The following is an 18,892-nucleotide window of genomic DNA, read 5'->3' on the forward strand; positions in this document are numbered from 1 at the left end:
CCAGATGTGGCTGTAGAAAAAACTTGGGTGCCTGGAACAGTAGGCCCTTGGTGGAGAGAAACTGGTGGCGTGATGTTATCACCAAATGCCACAGAGTGGAATTGAAAGGCATGCCACCAAAGGGGTGTGACTAAAAGGGCACTTTTGCACTCCTTTGGAGACCCTTCAGAACACTGCCAAAGCAGTGATGGATCCCAGCGATTCTACTGAAGTTGTCAATGACTAGGTCTTTTTATTCTGAAGAGATATTTAACATCAGGTACTGTTTGTGTTTTTTAAAACGAGTAAATGAAAATTAAACCTAAATTGTCAATCCCTTCCACTCAGGGCTTGATGGATTGTCAGGACCTGCTTTAGGGATTGTCCCTCAATCTCCCCTCAAGATGAGGCTTCTGTAAGCTCAGCAAATGGTTCCCCTCCTCCCTATCCAGTAACCTCTAAGGTGGTAGCAACTCCTGGGTTTGAAGTTGTAGCAGCCTCTTTATCTGGTTTGTCTCGCTCAGATTAAGCCTAAGGAGGTGGTTTTTCCTCAAGATCTGCTTTCTGACACCAATAAGTCTCCTGATATTTCTTTAGAGATCTATGGGCAGTGGTCACTATTTTTCTTAAATACAGTTTGTATTGTGTGGTTTTACGTCTGATTCTTTTGATAAAGTTCCTCATGAGAGACTCCTGAGAAAATTAAAGAGTCGTGAGATAGGAGGCAAGGTTCTGGTGTGGATTAGGAATTGGTTATTAGACTGAAAACAAAGGGTAGGGTTAGTCATTTCTCTCAATGGAGGAGGGTGAACAGTGGAGTGCTGCAGAGATCAGTACTGGACCGGTGCTGTTTAACATATTTATAAATGATATGGAAATCGGAACAAGTGAGGTGATTAAATTTGCAGATGACACCAAACTGTTCAAGGTTGTTGAAACACGTGTGAACTGTAAAATATTGCAGGAAGACCTTAGGAAATTAGAAGACTGGGCATCTAAATGGCAGATGAAATTTAATGTGGACAAATGCAAGATGATGCACATTGGAAAGAATAATCTGAATCATAGTTCCAGATACTAGGGTCCACCTTGGGGGTCAGTAGTCAAGAAAAAGATCTAGGTGTCATTGTAGATAATACGCTGAAATCGTCTGCTCAGTGTACAATTGTGGCCAAAAAAGCAAACAGGATGCTAGGCATTATTAGGGAAAGGATGGTGAATAAGATTGAAAATACTATAATGCCTCGGTATCGCTCCATGATGCAACCGCACCTTGAGTATTGCGTTCAATTCTGATTGCAGTATCTCAAAAAGGTAAAGTGGAATTAGAAGAGGTTCAAAGAAGAGTGACCAAAATGATAAAAGGGATGGAACTCCTCTCGTATGAGGAAAGGCTAAAGAGGTTAGGATTCTTCAGCTTGGAAAAGAGACGGATGAGGGGAGATACAATTGAGATCTACAAAATCCCGAGTGATGTGGAATGAGTAGAAATAAAAAGATTTTTTTTTATTTTTTTATTTTTTACTCATTCCAAATGCACAAAGACTAGGGGACACGCAAAGTTACATGGAAATACTTTTAAAACAAATAGGAGGAAATATTTTTTCACTCAACAGATAGTTAAGCTCTGGAACTCTTTGCCGGAGGATGTGGTAACGGCAGTTAGTGTATCTGGGTTTATGCAGAAGTCGTTTTATTGTTATCATGAAAACAAAGATGTACACACAACAATTAGTAATGAATTGAACAGAACCCATCCCGTACCACCCACTCAACCCACCCAATCCCAATGTTCCGAAATTGGTTCTCCTATATCCATAGCACCTCTGCGATCCTTTATACTGTGTTTACTAGTTGTTTTGTTTTTTTTTTGGGTGGGGGGGGGGGGGGGGGGAGAGAATAAATCCGTAATTATATGTCCAGAGAATTCAGAAATGCAGAGCAAGCATGCATACTCGTGCTATTCAAGTAAGGCAACCAAATGGTTGGGAAGCACTTTTTGCTTTTGGTCCCTTCTGCATTATTGACATATGTTCCATAGTGAGGAGCTTATGCATTTGATTGCACCATTGAAGTCATGTTGGAGGGTGTGGACGAATCCATTGGAATAAGATCATTTTGCAATTAATGCTGCCTTTTGAAAGAAGAGATTGGAGTACCCTCCTCAATCATTGATGTATCATCCAGTAAACAGATTTGCGGAGAGGGGTATCTGGGTTTATAAAAAGGTTTGGACAAGTTCCTGGAGGGAAAGTCCATAGTTTATTGAGACAGGCAAGCAACCTCTTGCCTGGGATTGGTAGCATGGATTGTTGCTACTAATTGGGTTTCTGCCAGGTACTTGTGACCTGGCATGGCCACTGTTTGCAAACAGGATACTGGGCTAGATGGATCATTGGTCTGACCCAGTATGCTACGCTTATGTTCTTATTCTGTGACTAAAATTTCAAGGGATCGATTGATCTTTTGCAGCAGCCGAGAATATATTGAATTCTTTGTAAACTTCTGATGTCTCCACTGTTGACGATGGCTTGGCTGTCCATGTTAAGTTGGAGGCTCTGGAAAATTCTTAGGTCTAGTGTCCTGTATCAAGTAAGGTAGCTTTATTGGTCTTGTAACTTGTTCTCATTTTATTATATGCACTTATTGGTCTGCTTCCTATTCCTTAGCATCCCTCCAGACTGGCCCAGAATGACTGTTGGGTTATGCACACCTACCAGCAGGTGGAGACTGAGAAGACTGATTTTGAGCCAGCCAATAAAAGCCCTGCTCAACCTCCTGGAAACCTCAGTATTCTCAGTCTCCAGCAGGTGGTAGATGTGAGCCCCTTGGACTCAAACTTTTCTGTTTTTCTTTCATTTCTAGAAGCTCAAGTAGCAATACATATTTCTTTTGATAATGGTAGGAAGTTTAAAGTTTTTTTCAGTTTTCTCTCTCCTACATCTGTGCGCCGTTCTGGTTAGTTTGCTGGCAGAGGCTGAGGCCTGCGGGGGTTCTCTAATGCTTCGGGGATGCTAAACTCAGGTGGCTGCATCCCTCCTATCCCTGAGCATTCCCTGAATGCTTTTGGGCTCAGGGTGGACTCTGATCTGTTGCTGACCTCTCAACCCCTTCAAGGGAAGAGAGTTTGCAGAGTCACAGAGAACAAGCCACTATGTTTAAAAAATATATATATGAAAAACAAAGCAGTAAAGTGCTGTTTCTTCAGCAGGGTGCTGCCATGGTTGTAGTCTACTGTCATGGCTGTCTCCCAGCAGGGTTTTGGACTCAGGATTCATGTTGTGATACCTCTTCCTTTGGTCGGATAGTGGTCCCGGTGTTAGGTTTTCCGGTGGTGAGGTTTTTTTTTTTTTTTACCGCCGCCTGAGCTTTGTTGTTTTGGCATGGTGTGGGAACAGCCTGGAGACATGGAGATTAAAAAAAAATAGTTTTACTGGTACCATTTTTAGTTGAGCGTTTAGCAGCTTTCTGGAGCAGTTGGTTTTTGGCGGGAAACATTTGTCACGGTGGAGGAAAAGACCAGGCCATTCTAGCAAGCCATCTGCTATTTCTCCGTCCAGCTTTTTGGCAGTGCTGAGAGGACTCCTCGGGGGGGGGGGGGGGCCGGTTTCCTCTGCATTTTGTGCTATTGATGGGAAGGACAAACAGCCCTAGGAGAACGAGGGATTTGTAGTGGAGGCAATGCAGGGCAGAGACTTCCATGTTTTTTGTTTGAGTCAGGAGCAGGAGGCTCCTGTGCTATGTGCTGTGGTTCCCTGCATGGGAGGAATTTGCATGTCAGGCAGGCCCTTCTCATTGGGTTACCTAGATTCTGGTACAGGTCTAGAAGGATTTTACAATTTTCCAGCTCCAGCATTGGTATTGATCTTCCTTTGGTGCTCCTCAGAATTGGTCTGTGTAAGTTTCAATTCTGAGGAGCACTAAAGGAAGATCAATACCAATGCTGGAGCTGGAAAATTGTAAAATCCTTTTAGACCTGTACCAGAATCTAGGTAACCCAATGAGAAGGAAGGGCCTGCCCGACATGCAAATTCCTCCCATGTAGGGAACCATAGCACAGGAGCCTCCGGGGCTAAAATAGGCAAACACACAAAATTACAAGTGTAAAATATAAAAACAATTACAGTAATATATCATACATAATTAAAAAACACCAACAATATAAATAGTCATCATAATATAAAAATGTAAATAATAATAAATAAATAACATTCATTATCAAGAGAACCATTCACCACGTCACTATACCCACTTTCAAAACATAACAAAGAATATATGTGCATAAGGTTGCTTTTTACCCATATATCAACGCATGTCTTGAATTTAACTATATCCCGTTAAAAACACTTATACAAACATGTACATATAAATATAGAACATAAATACTAAAAACATAAAATATAATCATATTGTGTCATAACAAGCAATCAAATTACAACAAAAAATTATTTAAAAATTATATAAATCGTATTATATGATAACCATAATATTATATGATAAAAATAGGACACCTACCTAGAATGAAACCTCCTGATTGGAGCAACTAATTAAAAAAATATATATATAAATCAGAATCAAACATATAGAATGATTAAAATACAAAATAGAAAAATACAAAACAAAGTAAAAACCGAACTAAGAAATCGAATACTCACTTAAAATACTCATAAAAGAAAAACCAGCACATTCAACAAGTCCTTAAGTAAATTCAAGACAGTTACTCTTCATTCCCATGTGCTTCGTCTTGCATAAAGTGCGATCCTATATGCCTTTCTCAGATATTCTATTATTCAATACTTTATTCGCCTTATCGAAAAATCCACCAGCTACCATGCATCACCACATGGTTGATGATGCTGTGCCCCAAATTAAAAGACCAAAGATGGAACAATATGAAAACTACAATCAACATTTAACAAAACTACACTTACTGTGGTGTGTCAAATCACCAGGGAACGCTCTGCTAATAATACTGGAAAAGACAACGGAAGTTACATAGAATCCTTATATACGTCAGTACCAGGTCAAAGTTGAAAAAAACTCACCAAAATATAAAACCGTAAAAACATATAATTATATGTAAAGTATCTAATGGAAAAACGGAATGTTTAAAAAAATGCGTATCAATATTAAATTAATAAAATTCCTTCATATTGCTACCGGGTCATCCACACAAGCAATCTACATGTTATTTATAATTTGCATAAACTTCCGAATGCCGTCAAAAACGTACTCGACAATAAAAAGTATTTAACTGGTCTATAACGTTATTTAAACTTTCTCAGTGTATTAAGTAAGACCACTCCTAATTAAGGCGATAAATGTAACTAATATAACAAAACTTAGGTGAAAACCTCAGCACCACGTCGATCAATGGGTTATAAATATCTAGAAATATTATATATATTTTTTTTCTCACACCTTTTTCAGTAGTAGCTCAAGATGAGTTACATTCAGGTACTCTGGATATTTCTCTGTCCCAGGAGGGCTCACAATCTTAAGTTTGTACCTAAGGCAATGGAGGGTTACGTGACTTGCCCAGGATCACAAGGAGCAGCAGTGGGATTTGAACCGGCCACCTTTGGATTGCAAGGCCGGTGCTCTAACACTAGGCCACTCCTCCACTGTATACAGTGCAATCCTCTTAAGTGCAAGGGTCTGGGACCAAAGAAATACATCCATTTAACCGGAGCGTGCGCAACCGTTGTGACCCAAAGAAGCTTGGCATCTGATAAACATATGTACAGTACTGTTATATGTACAGTATACAGTCACCTTTAACTGACATTAGGCTTAACTTGAAGTAATCAGTCATAGTCTTTGTACACTCTTGTGTCTGTGAGTTCCATAGACTACGTCTGCCAGACTGTAAAAACTGTCATAGTACTGACATCCAGTGGCCTCCAGATAGGCCCGCACGGTGTTGAGACTCTCCAGCACTCTTGCAAAAGTGACAGGAGGAGGTTGTTGAATTTCGTCAGCATGTGCCCCACTGCTCATTTCATCATCCGTTTCATCATCAGCCGTTGCCTGTGTGTAGGCGCATATCTGGACATCGGTACTGTCCGTCAGCTGTTCGTAGATCGTAATCAACAGCTACGTAGTGATGAAACTCCTCTTCAGTAACACAGGCTGTGATGTCAGTAGCCTGTTCATATGACACGTTTGCAACAGCTGTATCTGTTTTGTCCCTCTCCACATCCCTAACAAAGCTTGCCCGCTTGTAGCAGTTCACAATGGTTGCCTGTGTAACATGATTCCAGGCTTCTTTCTGCATATGTAGGGAATCCAACAGTGATAGATTACGAGCCAGTTCAACAGCACGTTTATCCTTGCCAGTCTGGTCATCCATAACGCTCATCAGACCACATAGCACAAGAGCCCGATAATGTTGTTTGAAATTGGCTATTTTGCCCTGATCCATAGGTTGGATCAGAGAGGTAGTGTTTGGTGGCAGGAAGACCACCTTGATGTTAGCCTGACATCACCGTGTACAGCACAATTATCACAGAGCAACAAAATCTGACACTCTTGAGCCCACATTCTAGTGTCTAACTTCTTTAGCCACTGCTTCCAAACTTCCCCAGTCATCCATGAATTTGCATTAGCCTCGTATGACACAGGAAGTCGCTTAACGTTCTTGAAGCAACGGGGCTGTTTGCTCTTTCCAATGACAAGTGGTTCCAACTTCTCACTCCCATCCATATTGCAGCAAAGGAGAATCGTCAGTCGGTCCTTCGACATTTTATCTCCTGTAGTTTCAGCTTGTTTGAATGCAAGTGTTCCATCAGGAATCGCTCGCCAGTAGAGACCGTTTTCGTCAGCATTGAAAATGTCACGAGGTGCAAACTCGTTCAAGATGGTAGGAAGAACTGAACACACCAATTTTCAGCACCAAAGTCATCAGCGTCTTGTTTTTCACCATGCTGTTTCTTGAATTTTATGTTGTTCCTCTCCTTCCATCTTTCCAACCATCCAACAGTGGCTTTGAATTCAGTTAGTTCAAGACTTTCAGCTAGCTGATTAGCTTTTTCCATAAGCAGTGGACCACTGACAGGAAACTGTCTGCTTCTGACTTGAGAAAACCACCAAAGAGTATCTTCTACCTCCTCAGCTTTTCCTGCCCGTTTTCGTTTCCGGTGTGGATTTGTATTGTTTTGCCAGTCTTCCAGAAGCTGGTCTTTCTGCTTCAAGATACGTGAAATTTGACTGGGATTGACATCGTATTCTTTAGCAATAGATGCTTGACTTTTTCTACTTTTTTAAGAACTTCTATTCGTTCAGCCAGTGTTAGTCTTACAGTTGCACAACGATGACAACTCCAGTGTACATTCTAACAACATTCTTTCGCTTATTCTGCCTGTGGCAGTTAAAGGGGCGGTAAATTTGAAATCTCATTGGTTGTCATGCGCCAATCGGCTTCCATATTCCATGCGTGCGCTTATGTGGAGTCTTTCCTGCAGAGGAGCGGTCTTAAACCATGCATATAAGCGAATCTTGCACTTATCAGTGGGGTGCTAAACCGAAGTTTGTCTCCATAGAAATTGATAATGATTTCTTTGACTGTATTGTTTCTGACTACTAGAATTTACTTGATGCAAAGACAAAAATCTATATATTTTTTCTAGAATCTGAATGGTGCAAGGACAAATTTTTTTATTTTTTCTGGTAATGATTACTTTCTGACTGCCAGAATCTACATGAGGCAAGGACAAAATTTATATTTCTCTAGACTTATTGATGCAAGGGCAAAATCTATTTTTTTTTCTCTAGATGGTTGATGTTTGTTTCCCTTTTGAATAAGACCTGGAAGTTACGGCCTTTGAATGCTGGCTTCAACGGTCTTAATTATTCTTTAAGGGTTTGTTTTCCTCTCTTGCTGCTAGGTTCTTTCTAGTCTTCTAAGGGAACTTGCCATGTGCCACCCCTGAAAACTCTGGGACTGTTAGTATTCGCACATCGGTTCTGACTATTTGCTCCTTAATTTCAGGTTTGGGTCCATTGACAGCACTGGTACTGCCTGATGGTTCAGCACAGGCTTTCACCTTTGCTCAGGGTGGTTTTATTCTGGAGCACTGTCTGAATGATTTTAGGGGAAAAAACCCAACAAAAGATCCTTAAGTGATCTAGCTTGCTACATACGCTGCTCAGTTTGTTGCATTCATATACAGGTGTTCTCATCTCCTCTTTTTACTGATATGGTTAACAAAACTCTTTTTGATGTGCTGTTACAGGTCCTATGGCTGAGTGGATGGTTTGGGGATGATATTCCTATTCTGTCACCTCTGTAGGAGAAAATCAGGTGTCCACAGGAGAATGTGATAGAATCTCAGTTTCTCGTGTTTTCTGAATCTGCGGGACATTTTTCAGTTAGGCCTTCTCTTGTGCTTGAGGCCCAAAAGGCATATCATTCCTCCGTTAAGGCGTTTGTAGTACTATGTACTTGGGGCACGTTCTTCCATCTTCCATACGTGGGGGAATGTCTGCAATGCTTGTTATATGCTGTTAGGTGTGTTCTGTATTGTAGGTTTCAAACCAAAAAATTCTTGAGAGCATATGGTTTTCATTTTTGTTTCTCTCCATAGCTGTTGTATCAGCATGCCATTCGCCGACATTTGCAGGGAATTTGTAGCTATAACTACTTGCGCATAGTGACCTATTGGACATTGTCACTTTCTCTCCTCGCCTGTTTATCATCTTTTCAGGATCTCCTTCCTCTTTTGTGACCTTACTTCTTTCAGCATTTAGAGCAGCTTGCTGCCTTGTTCTTTCTATTCAAGATCCTCCGTCTACATTATGCAAAAGCTTAACAGTGATTCTTTCAGCGTGCTGTTGTGAGTCCCCAAAGTCTCCTATGACGGTTATTGCGTCTCTCAGGACTCAGCTTCACCTTTGCAAGGCTATCTTCAGCATTTCTCTTACTGCCTTCTCCTAATTTGTTTAAGCCTGGCTAGGTGAGAACCTACAGCTCAGGAATGGTGCAGCAGAAGAAACCGTTAGATCTCTCATTCCCAGTCAGCCATGTTTTTTGCTACCATCTTTGACTTTTTCTGAATTCTTCAAGATTCCTGTTCTACCGAATTATTTGGGACCTTCCCAGCATAAGGTGTTTGGGACTTCTACAGATTTCCTTACGTTAGATTTGCATGTTTGTTTCTTATTTTCTTAGTCTCTGGAGTCCAGTTGACTTCCTGCATCTTTTCCTTTTCCCAAGAGTTGGGAGTCAAGGAATTACTTTTGCTTCTGGGAACTCTGCTGGTTTTCTTCCAACAAGTCTATCGCTACATAGGGGTTGTCTGGACTGAGGGGTTTCCACCTAGCCCACTTAGTCTTCCTTAGACTGCTAGGATTCTGATCTTGCCTGCTCGGCTTCGCTGTTCCAGTGGGAATTTCTGGCGCCCAGTTTGTGGTCAGCGGTCTCTCTGATGCCAGTCTCATGGTTTGAGGAACCTCTTGGCTCAGCTGCGAGGGCGATTCAGGTTCCAGAGTCGAAGCTTCTTCTGAGACAAGTTTTGCGATGGTGGTCAGTCAATGGGACAGCTGTGTTTCTATCTGTCAGAGCAGCATGATTAGTTGCCTGCCGATGTCATGGATATCTTTCTTCTTATGTTTGACGGGCGGTTGTCTTAAGGGGCTGTAGGCCAGAGAGCTTCCTGTATGTTTGCCATTCCTTGCCTTAGGCGGGTTTTTTTGGTGAATGGAGAGGCATGGTTCCTGGATCTTCCATTGGTTTCGGTTTGGTTTCCTTGTCCTTGTTCAGTGGTTCTTCAAGTTGATAGTTCTTTCTGGGTCCAACAGCCGTGTCCTATCGAGCTAATTTATGTCTTCTGGCTTGTCTTTATTGAACCAGATGTTCAGACAGTGGCAATTTTTTTCTGAAAGTTTTGGCTCGGGGGGGGGGGGGGGGGGGGGGGCTTGCTTCCTGCCAACGCGCTAGTTCTTTGACTTTGGTCTTAGATTGCAATGTTCCGGACTTCATTTTAATGCCCGTGGGCTTGTCCGGTGGTGTCTTCATGGCCACATATTCTTGAATTATTGTTTGTTGCACAGTGATTTGGGCTGGGGGATAGTCTTGGTTTCCCTTTGTCAGATGGCCACGCTGGATTCCATCCGGATACCCCTTGGATGGCTCTTGTAATTTCAATCTTTAGATTTTTTTTTTTTTTTTGTGCTCTGCTTCTTTCTTTTGCCTTTTCTCTCCCTCCTTTTTCTCTAGAGGACCTTCCGATGCACACGGTATTTTGGGTATTTTGTTTTGGCTTCAGAGCCACTTCCTCGGCGAGTTTGTCCAAGTTGGGGTCTCTCTCATGGGTCGTCTCCTTTTCTGTGTGGGGGCCCATGCGGATGTAAGGTGCACCATTTTTTATTTAGAAAGTTGGGTTGTCTTTTCATATTTCTAGTGCATGGTCCTTATTGCTCTAGGCTCTGTCTGGGGTTTCCATAAACTTCATTTCTTGAATGAGTTGGCAGTGTGGACTATGTGGTAGCTGCCCTGCATGATAGGGGGGAAAGTGACAAGGTCCAGAGGTATCTCAGGGGACCCTTGTTCAGTGACTTGAAAGGCCCCTTGGTTCTGACTTGTCTCAGAGTTGTTGTTTTTTTTTCTCTCTCTCTCTACTCATTCCGTGAGAGGTCAGGCCTCCGATTAGACAGAGCATTCTCTGGTGTCTCTGGCAAGAGTTATTCTAGGCTTTGGGAATTCTTGTATTCTGGTAGCCTAGGCATCTTTGTTTGGTATTGTTGAATAGATGTCCAGGTGCTCTGAGCCTCGGTTTCGGTCAGGGGGATCTGTCAGTGGTTCTGTTTTGGGTCCCTCCCATGATTTACTGCTCAGGTACTTCCCAACAGTCATTCTGGGCTGGTCCTGAGGAACACTAAGGAAGGAGAAAGTAGGTCCTACCTGCTAATTTGCTTTCCTTCAGTCCCTCCAGACCGGCCCAGATCCCTCCCTTTTCGGTATCTGTGTTATTGGTTTCAGCTGCTAGGCAGTTCTGATCGGTGGTTTTTGGTTATATTAGTTGTGTTTGCTCTTGTTTCTGTGGGGAACTATTTGATTTAAAACACAAAATAAACTGCAAAAAAAAACAACAACCGATTCTATGCGGTTGCACATAAGTACCTTACTGATGTTGCTGACTCAGTTTGGGGTGGTCAGACGTTTCGACAGTCTCTCTTTGTATGTGGCTGTGTGAACAGACTGGTGCACAGATGTCTGGTTTTTGTCTTTCCTATTGCTTTGATATGTGAATACTGAGGTTTTCCAGGGGGCTGAGCAGGGCTCTTATTGGCTGGCTCAGAATCAGTCTTCTCAGTCTCCACCTGCTGGTAGGCGTGCATAACTCAACAGTCATTCTGGGCCAGTCTGGAGAGACTAAAGGAAAGCAAATTAGCAGGTAGGACCTAATTTCTCTTTTCCTAAATATTCCTTTGGAATGTAATTGTTTAAAAATTGGTTAGCTTAGTGGGGTTTTAAAAAGGTTTGGACGGCTTCCTAAAGGAAAAGTCCATAGACCATTATTAAAATGGACTTGGGGGGAAATTTACTTCTTATTTCTGGGATAAGCAGCATAAAATGTATTGTACTTTTTGGGGATCTTGCCAGGTATTTGTGACCTGGATTGGCCACTGTTGGAAACAGGATGCTGGGCTTGATGGACCTTTGATCTGTCCCAGTATGACAATTCTTATGTACTTACAAAATTCTCAATTAAAAAAAAAAAAGAGTACTTTTATTAGATATGTATTTCCAGAAGCAGGCAATAAGAGACTGTTTTTCAATAACTCTTTTGCTAGTTGGTTCCTGTCTTTCTCTTGTTCCTTTAACTCTTTGAAATGTTAAAAGAAAAACTTAGAATTTTTATCTTCTATTTAATTCGTTTTTTCCTTATCCTGCTAGACCTATAGGTTATGTCCCTCTGTCAGCAGATGGAGGCATAGACTTGAAGATTCCAATGATGACATAGTATAGCAGGTGGTGCAGTAAGAAACGTTCCTATATTTCTCTGCCTCCAGCAGATAGTGCAGACAGGCTGGTGCAACAGTTTCTCTTGTACTTTCTCTCAGGTTTTAGGAGGTCAGACTCCCCAAGCCTCAGTCTATGACCCTTGGTTTTGTTAATCTTGGGGGAAAGGGGACATTCCCTTTGAGTTTCTGAGCCATGGCCAGAACACTGGTTTGAGGTAGAGCAGGACTGTTCTTCTTGGTGGCCTGGAGCCTTGATCTATGGGCCTTTGGCTTCATTGGGAGGGGTCCCCCCCCCCCCACAAGGACTCTGAGGGGGGGGGAAGCATTGGGGGCCAGTGCTGTTTCTTCCCTGATAGGGAATATAGTTTTATTCAAGTTAGAAACATAGGGCTTAAAGGGCACCTCTTGCACAATAAATCAAGTAATGAACATGTTTAAATTCTATTGGTCTGACTCTTCTGATACTTCTCTCTGGTATAATTAATCTTTTATTCCTCCTAAAATATGCAAAATCTGGTGTTCAGCTGGTATATGATCTCCTTCTCAATTACTGAATAATGATAATGTAGTTTCTTTTCAGGACTTATCCCAACAATTCAATCTCCCTCCACATCACCTGGACTATTGGCATCTACTGTCAAACAAACTACTCTACTCCTCTTCACAACAAAGACTATGTACCTCATTTAAACCTTCTGCCACATTTTACTCATGGCTCCTAAATCATACTAAAGTATGTAAAACTATGCAATCTTTTAAACATCATCATTGTGCACAACTCATATTGGAATGGGAAAAATAAATATCACTTCAGATTGGGAATTTTTTTGGACTAAAACTATGACTGTCTCTCCGCAACTGTTCCTACTTCAACATGCATAAATCGTATTGAACTCCAAATAAATTTGCTAAATTATCAAAGGAATCTTCAAAGTCCTGTTGGTCGTGTCAAAAGGATTCTGGTTCACTATCTCGTATTATACCAACCTGAAAACATATTGGTCTCATGTGTGGGACACAATCAGATCCATATTTTCTATAACTGATAACCTTACGTATAAGATCATCATTCTATGCTCTTCCACACCTGACATTTCGATCACCTCTGCTAAACTATTTAATTTGTTGATTAAGCTTGGCATTCATACTATTGTCCTCCATTGGAAAAATAATTCAAACATTTCCTTTTATGAATGGTGGGTCACATTTGTTTAGAAAATATGAAGAAATAGCCCATAAAAGAGGCTTTCCTATCTGCCTTTTATAGAATACTAGTAAAAAAGCCCCGTTTCTGATGCAAATGAAACGGGGGCTAGCAATGTTTTCTTCTGTGTGCATGTGGGAGTGTGTGTGTCCCTGCCCTCTGGCCTCTCTTCCCTCCCCCCCTCTGAGTCCTTCACTGTTACAGAGCCAGCGATTTGATTTCGTGCTCTGCTGTTTTCCTTCATTGACTGTGTTACAGAGAAGGCGGGGCAGACACTCATAGGGAAACCGGATATCTCGCCCCCTTCACACTTCCGGCTGGAGGCTTCATAGAACGTTGGTGTTGCCTTTTATATAGAGAGATGGTCACCTCTAGACTCTTACTGCTCTTCTTCCTCACTCCCTTGATCCTTTCTTTTTCTTTTTTTTTTTTTTGCTTTGATATGTGCCTGTTATACCCCTCAATATCTTTTTCTCTTGCATTACACATATTACTCCTTTAAAGTTTTATTGCCACTGATCTATACTGCCCTACAATTGTTTTTCTTTACAGTAGCAGTTATCTTTATTATGTTTCAGCGATTTTTATTGAAAACAATACATAAATACTGAATACATCAGTGGTTCCATGCAAATACAGACCAAACTTGTACTCATTAATGCCTAACTGTAGTAAACTGTTTTCAAGTTTTGACATTTTAGATCCTTCCCCCCCCCCCCCCCCCGCCCCTTCTGGTCATGTTAAACATTTAGACATAAAGCTTACAAAAACCGTTGTATGATTTAGAATGAGTCTCTCTCTATTTGGTACTTCCTTATTTAATTGAAACTAATTGATGTTAATTTCATTAGTAAGCTCATCGGAACTGACCAGTAGCTTTTCCAACTGTCGGCAATTTGCAAGCAGGAACAGCTTACTAGCTCTAAAATCGTATTCTTGTCATCAACTTACTGAACTTAACTCCTCATTCAACTGTTCCCTACCACTCTCCCAATTCCCTACCTGACTCCTGGAACTCCCACCTCCCCTCCCCTCCCCCCCCCCCCCCCCCCCCGAGTTCTTGTGTGCAATCTTTGTTTATTACAGTCACTTTTTGAAAACCCTTAAAAGTTTAAAAAAAAAAAAAAGCAGGGGGCGGAATGATGGTCTGTGGCACAGAAAGCTTGTTCAGATAGATTGCAAGCCTGTTGTACTCTGAGGCAGCTAATTCTGCATTTTTAGGGGAGGACTGCACAGGTGTGGCATTATCTAGAGCAGGGGTCAGCAGCCTATAGCATGCATGATACACAGTGGCACACCAGGAGGTTTTGTGTGGCACTCATGGTTGTCTGAGCCCGGGGAAGTTGGTAGCATGCTTCACTTGCTGATGCAGTACTCACATGCATGCTTGGATCACAAACCAAGCACATGCCAGCATCAGCAGCTAGAAGCACCGCCGACTTCTTCACTGATTGGGGATCTTAGGCAGATAGCATCTTCAGCTGGTGGGGCTTGGGCATCCTCACCAGCCAAGCTATTTTAACATTTTTTGGGGAGGGATGGAGAGAGGAAATATGTGGTAATATGTGATTGCTCATTGTAATTCAGTCTGGAAAAAAAGTGGCACTCGCTGTACAATAGATTTCTGACCCCTGGTCTAGAGCTTCTGTCGTGCTGGCCTGCCACTGTTGTGGAGCCTTTGGGTCCCAGTGCGCAAGCTTGTCAGCTGTTTCCTTTTGCATAAAAGGAATGCCGTTGCACTACATGGAGAAACTTGAGGGAGTGTACAGGACTTTCTCTGGGGTCAGGGGTACATACTGGGAGAAGTTTTCATTCATTCCATTAAAAGAATGAATTGTGTTCAAGGTTTGCACCATGGTCCACAAAATCATTTACGGAGAAGCCCCGAACTATATGTCAGACCTCATAGACTTGCCTAGGAGAAACGCAAAGAGATCATCACGCACATACCTCAATCTCCACTATCCTAGCTGTAAAGGGCTAAAATATAAATCCACATACGCCACCAGCTTCTCATACATCAGCATGCAGCTATGGAACGCACTACCGAAGGGCATAAAAACAATGCAAGACCTAACCATCTTCCGAAGGCTAATGAAAACAGATCTCTTCAAGAAGGCATACCATAAACATCCATCTTAAATACTAATTAATAACACTACACATGAGCTATACAAAACCGAACTCTTATCACGACAGACACCACCACCCTAAACCCTATGTAAAACAAGATCTCTCTACAGTCGATGACCTAATGCAGATTATAATGCAATTTATCACTCTGAAACCTCCAGGCAATACCATAATTATTCTTCTCTACCATGTATATACGCACATGGTATATGTATATATATATATATATACCATGATCTATTCCATATATGTTATGTTCCATGTATGTTTTCATGTATGTATGCACCATACGCAACAACCTTTGCAATATATGTTTCATGTATGTATGCACCATACGCAATAACCTTTGCTATTCTACTACCCGAAATGGCGTCTGCCTTACGGCAAATGTAAGCCACATTGAGCCTGCAAATTGGTGGGAAAATGTGGGATACAAATGCTACAAATAATAATAATTCATACCTCAGTTGAATTTAATTTTGTTAGGAATGATAGCCATTTTGTTCTTGGACCATGTCAGACACAGCCTGAGATGAACAGGTTTCCTCTGACTGGGATGGAGGGGGAAGCACCTGCTCTCCTGAATTTAAGGTTGTAGGAGGCCTGTTAGTCCTGTATGAGCCCCAGTTTTCAGTCCTTCTGACTGAATGTCTTAGGTAAGCACACTCGTAGCTTCTAGGGCAAAGTCTGTGGTGAGCCATCCCTCCAGGGACATCTAATTTCAAGACAAAATAGCCATTGCAGGTGGTGGGAGCAGCTGGCCTGTCCGCCTTCATGGTGGATGAGTGTCCCAGGAGGGATTTCCCATCAGGAGCTCCTCCTCAAAATCTGGAGTTCTGTCTTGGCAAGGACTCTACATCCACAATAGTGTGCTTATTTGTTGAGAGCAGTTGTCCTCCATCCATATAGTGCCAGTATTTCTGCCCTGAAGATATTAATTTGTAGTCAAACTAAAGGATAAGTGACTTTCTAAAAGTCCCACAAAGGAGAGAGGAAGCTGGTCCTTCAGATTCTTAGTACCCTCGCATTGATGTGTGCTGTTTGATCTAAAAATACTCAAGATGTTATGTGATGCACTGCACAGCCAGGGAAACCCCTCTGCTAAACATTGCATATGGGTAACTTGTGTTATTCTCCTTCCTGTTACCCTGCTTGTGATTTGATAGTGGGAATTCTAGAACATAAGGTGCTTTTCTGCTCACTTCATCCTTGTTGCTCAGAACTAGGAGGTTTCTTCCCATGGAGAAGTGAAAAGTGTTTGATTTGATTCCATGATTTTGGATCGTCACCTTGTAAATCATGCATGTGACTGTCACCTAGCAAGAATACTATAAACTAGCCCTCATTGGGCAATGTTTGAAAGTTGAAGGGTACCTGTTTTATTGGAGTGACAAGTAAAATCAGCAGTAATGGTAGTTAAGATTCATAGTTTCATAAAGACCAATGTGTTAAATTGAGGACCTTGAGAGACAGTTGTAGCTCTGGTATTAATTATTTAATCAATACTTGGGGTTTTTTTCACCAAAATCTGCCAGGGATCCTCCATCCTGATAGCAGAACCATCGACAAACTGAACTCAACCAGAGAGGTCAGAAATATTGCTCCAACTGGTTGAATTCAGTTTATCATCCTTGTTGAAGACACATTTTTGGTCTTGCTATTGGTGAACAGCTTGTTAATAGAGAGAAAATATATTTTTATTTATTTGCAGCATTTCTATCCCGCATTGTTTCAATGTGGCTTACATGAAACTAAGAAATACAATAAGATAGGGAATCTGAATTATATAGAATCCAAGTGACTTGAAGAGGGATAGGGAGAGAAGTGAGGCAAGAGGAAATATGAAGGACAGGGGAAGGGCAGCAGGGTGGGGAGGTGGATCTATTAGTGGAAGCTAATGTGCGGATTCATGACCAGGTAAGGGATAAGAGGGTACATTGCTGAGTGAGAGTAATGATTATTCATAGCTGATTCACAGTGGAATTTGTGGAAGGGTTTTTTGTTTTGTTTGAAGAAGTGGGCCTTGAGTCGTTTACAAAAGATAGGTAAGTATCTAAGCTCGATTCTCAGTTTAAGGGGGGATCGTAAAAGATTATTTGAACAGTTTCATTGTATCATTGAACAGAGAAGAGCGTTGCTTGTTTCACATTTTGAGCACAGTAGTTCTTTTTTGTTTTATGACCCAAATGATTTGGGAAAACAGGTGGAAACTGTTTAATCAACTGCATAAAAACTGAAAGTTTAAATAGCTTTTCTACATTGTTTTTTGATGATCAAATAGGCATAGAACTTGGGAGAACATTATATATAAGGTGATAAATTCCAGATTTTTAAGTCTGGTCCCAAATTCTCTTTACATAATCTGTTCAACAAAATGTACCTAAACTTCAGTGAGTGTTTTGTTTTAAATTTATGAAAATAACCTGATTGAATATCATTTTTTTTTCTCGTTGTAGGGCTTCGAAAAGCACAGTGATAGATGAGATCAGCATCTCGTGTCCTTGAAAGGTGAAGAGGTGATTTGGTGGGAATCTTGGGACATTGTGGCTAAAAGCCATAACAAAGAAGAAAATCAAACATGTCAAACCCTCTAAAGCAGGTATTTAACAAAGACAGAACCTTTCGTCCCAAGCGGAAGTTTGAACCTGGAACGCAGAGGTTTGAGCTACACAAGAAGGCCCAGGCATCACTTAATGCAGGTCTGGACTTGAAGCTGGCTGTTCAGCTGCCACATGGGGAAGATCAGAATGATTGGGTGGCAGTGCATGTGGTAGACTTCTTCAACCGCATCAATCTGATCTATGGCACCATTAGTGACAGCTGCACTGAGCAGTCTTGTCCCATCATGTCTGGGGGCCCAAAGTATGAGTATCGCTGGCAGGATGAACACAGGTACCGGAAGCCGACTGCCCTCTCTGCTCCCAGGTACATGAATCTTTTAATGGACTGGATTGAAGTGCAGATAAACAATGAAGATATTTTCCCCACCAATGTCGGTGAGTCTTGGTCTCATTTATACCTTAAACTAAATCTTAAGTCGCACAGCTATTCAGACTGTAACCTATCTGAAGAACTTCTTCAATTATGCTTATAAATGTTGTCTAATGTAGCATATTGACAATGACGTAAGGGTGAGCGTCTTTGTGCTGTCTATATTTGCATATGTGTCCCTGAAGGCATTGCAATGCTTGATACCTATTTATTTCTTCACACAGGTACTCCGTTCCCTAGGAACTTTCTACAGGTGGTGAAAAAGATTCTGTCACGGCTCTTCAGAGTCTTCGTGCACGTCTATATCCACCACTTTGATAGGATCATCCAGATGGGGGCCGAAGCTCACGTCAACACCTGCTACAAGCACTTCTACTATTTTGTCACGGAGTTCAATCTGACGGATAACAAGGAATTGGAGCCCCTGGTAAGTGATGGTGGTAATGTGGGTTGTCTTGGCTCAGGTTTGTGGTCACAGTGTAAATGTATATATTGTTATAGTGTACCAATCTAGCATCAGCAGTTCAAGTTGGATTACAGTGGTAACCTAAATAGCAGCATAGAAAAAGAAAACAAAAATACTGAAGAATAAAACACTAAATGAAGTCCCCAAGTCCTGTT

General features: G+C 41.6%; 1 protein-coding gene across 2 annotated transcripts in view; it reads left to right on the forward strand.

Annotated features, from left to right (window-relative positions):
• MOB3A (MOB kinase activator 3A) overlaps positions 1–18,892 on the forward strand; it is a 60,223-nt gene that overhangs the window by 29,592 nt on the left and 11,739 nt on the right. For both annotated transcript variants that reach the window (XM_030218178.1, XM_030218179.1), the window contains exons 2-3: positions 17,737–18,276; positions 18,496–18,698. In XM_030218178.1, the coding sequence (XP_030074038.1) occupies positions 17,859–18,276; positions 18,496–18,698 (621 nt within the window). In that variant the 5' untranslated portion in view covers positions 17,737–17,858. The remainder of the gene's footprint in view (positions 1–17,736; positions 18,277–18,495; positions 18,699–18,892) is intronic.

This window comes from Microcaecilia unicolor, chromosome 11 (genome assembly GCF_901765095.1).
Source record: "Microcaecilia unicolor chromosome 11, aMicUni1.1, whole genome shotgun sequence".
Classification (NCBI taxonomy): Eukaryota; Metazoa; Chordata; class Amphibia; order Gymnophiona; family Siphonopidae; genus Microcaecilia; species Microcaecilia unicolor.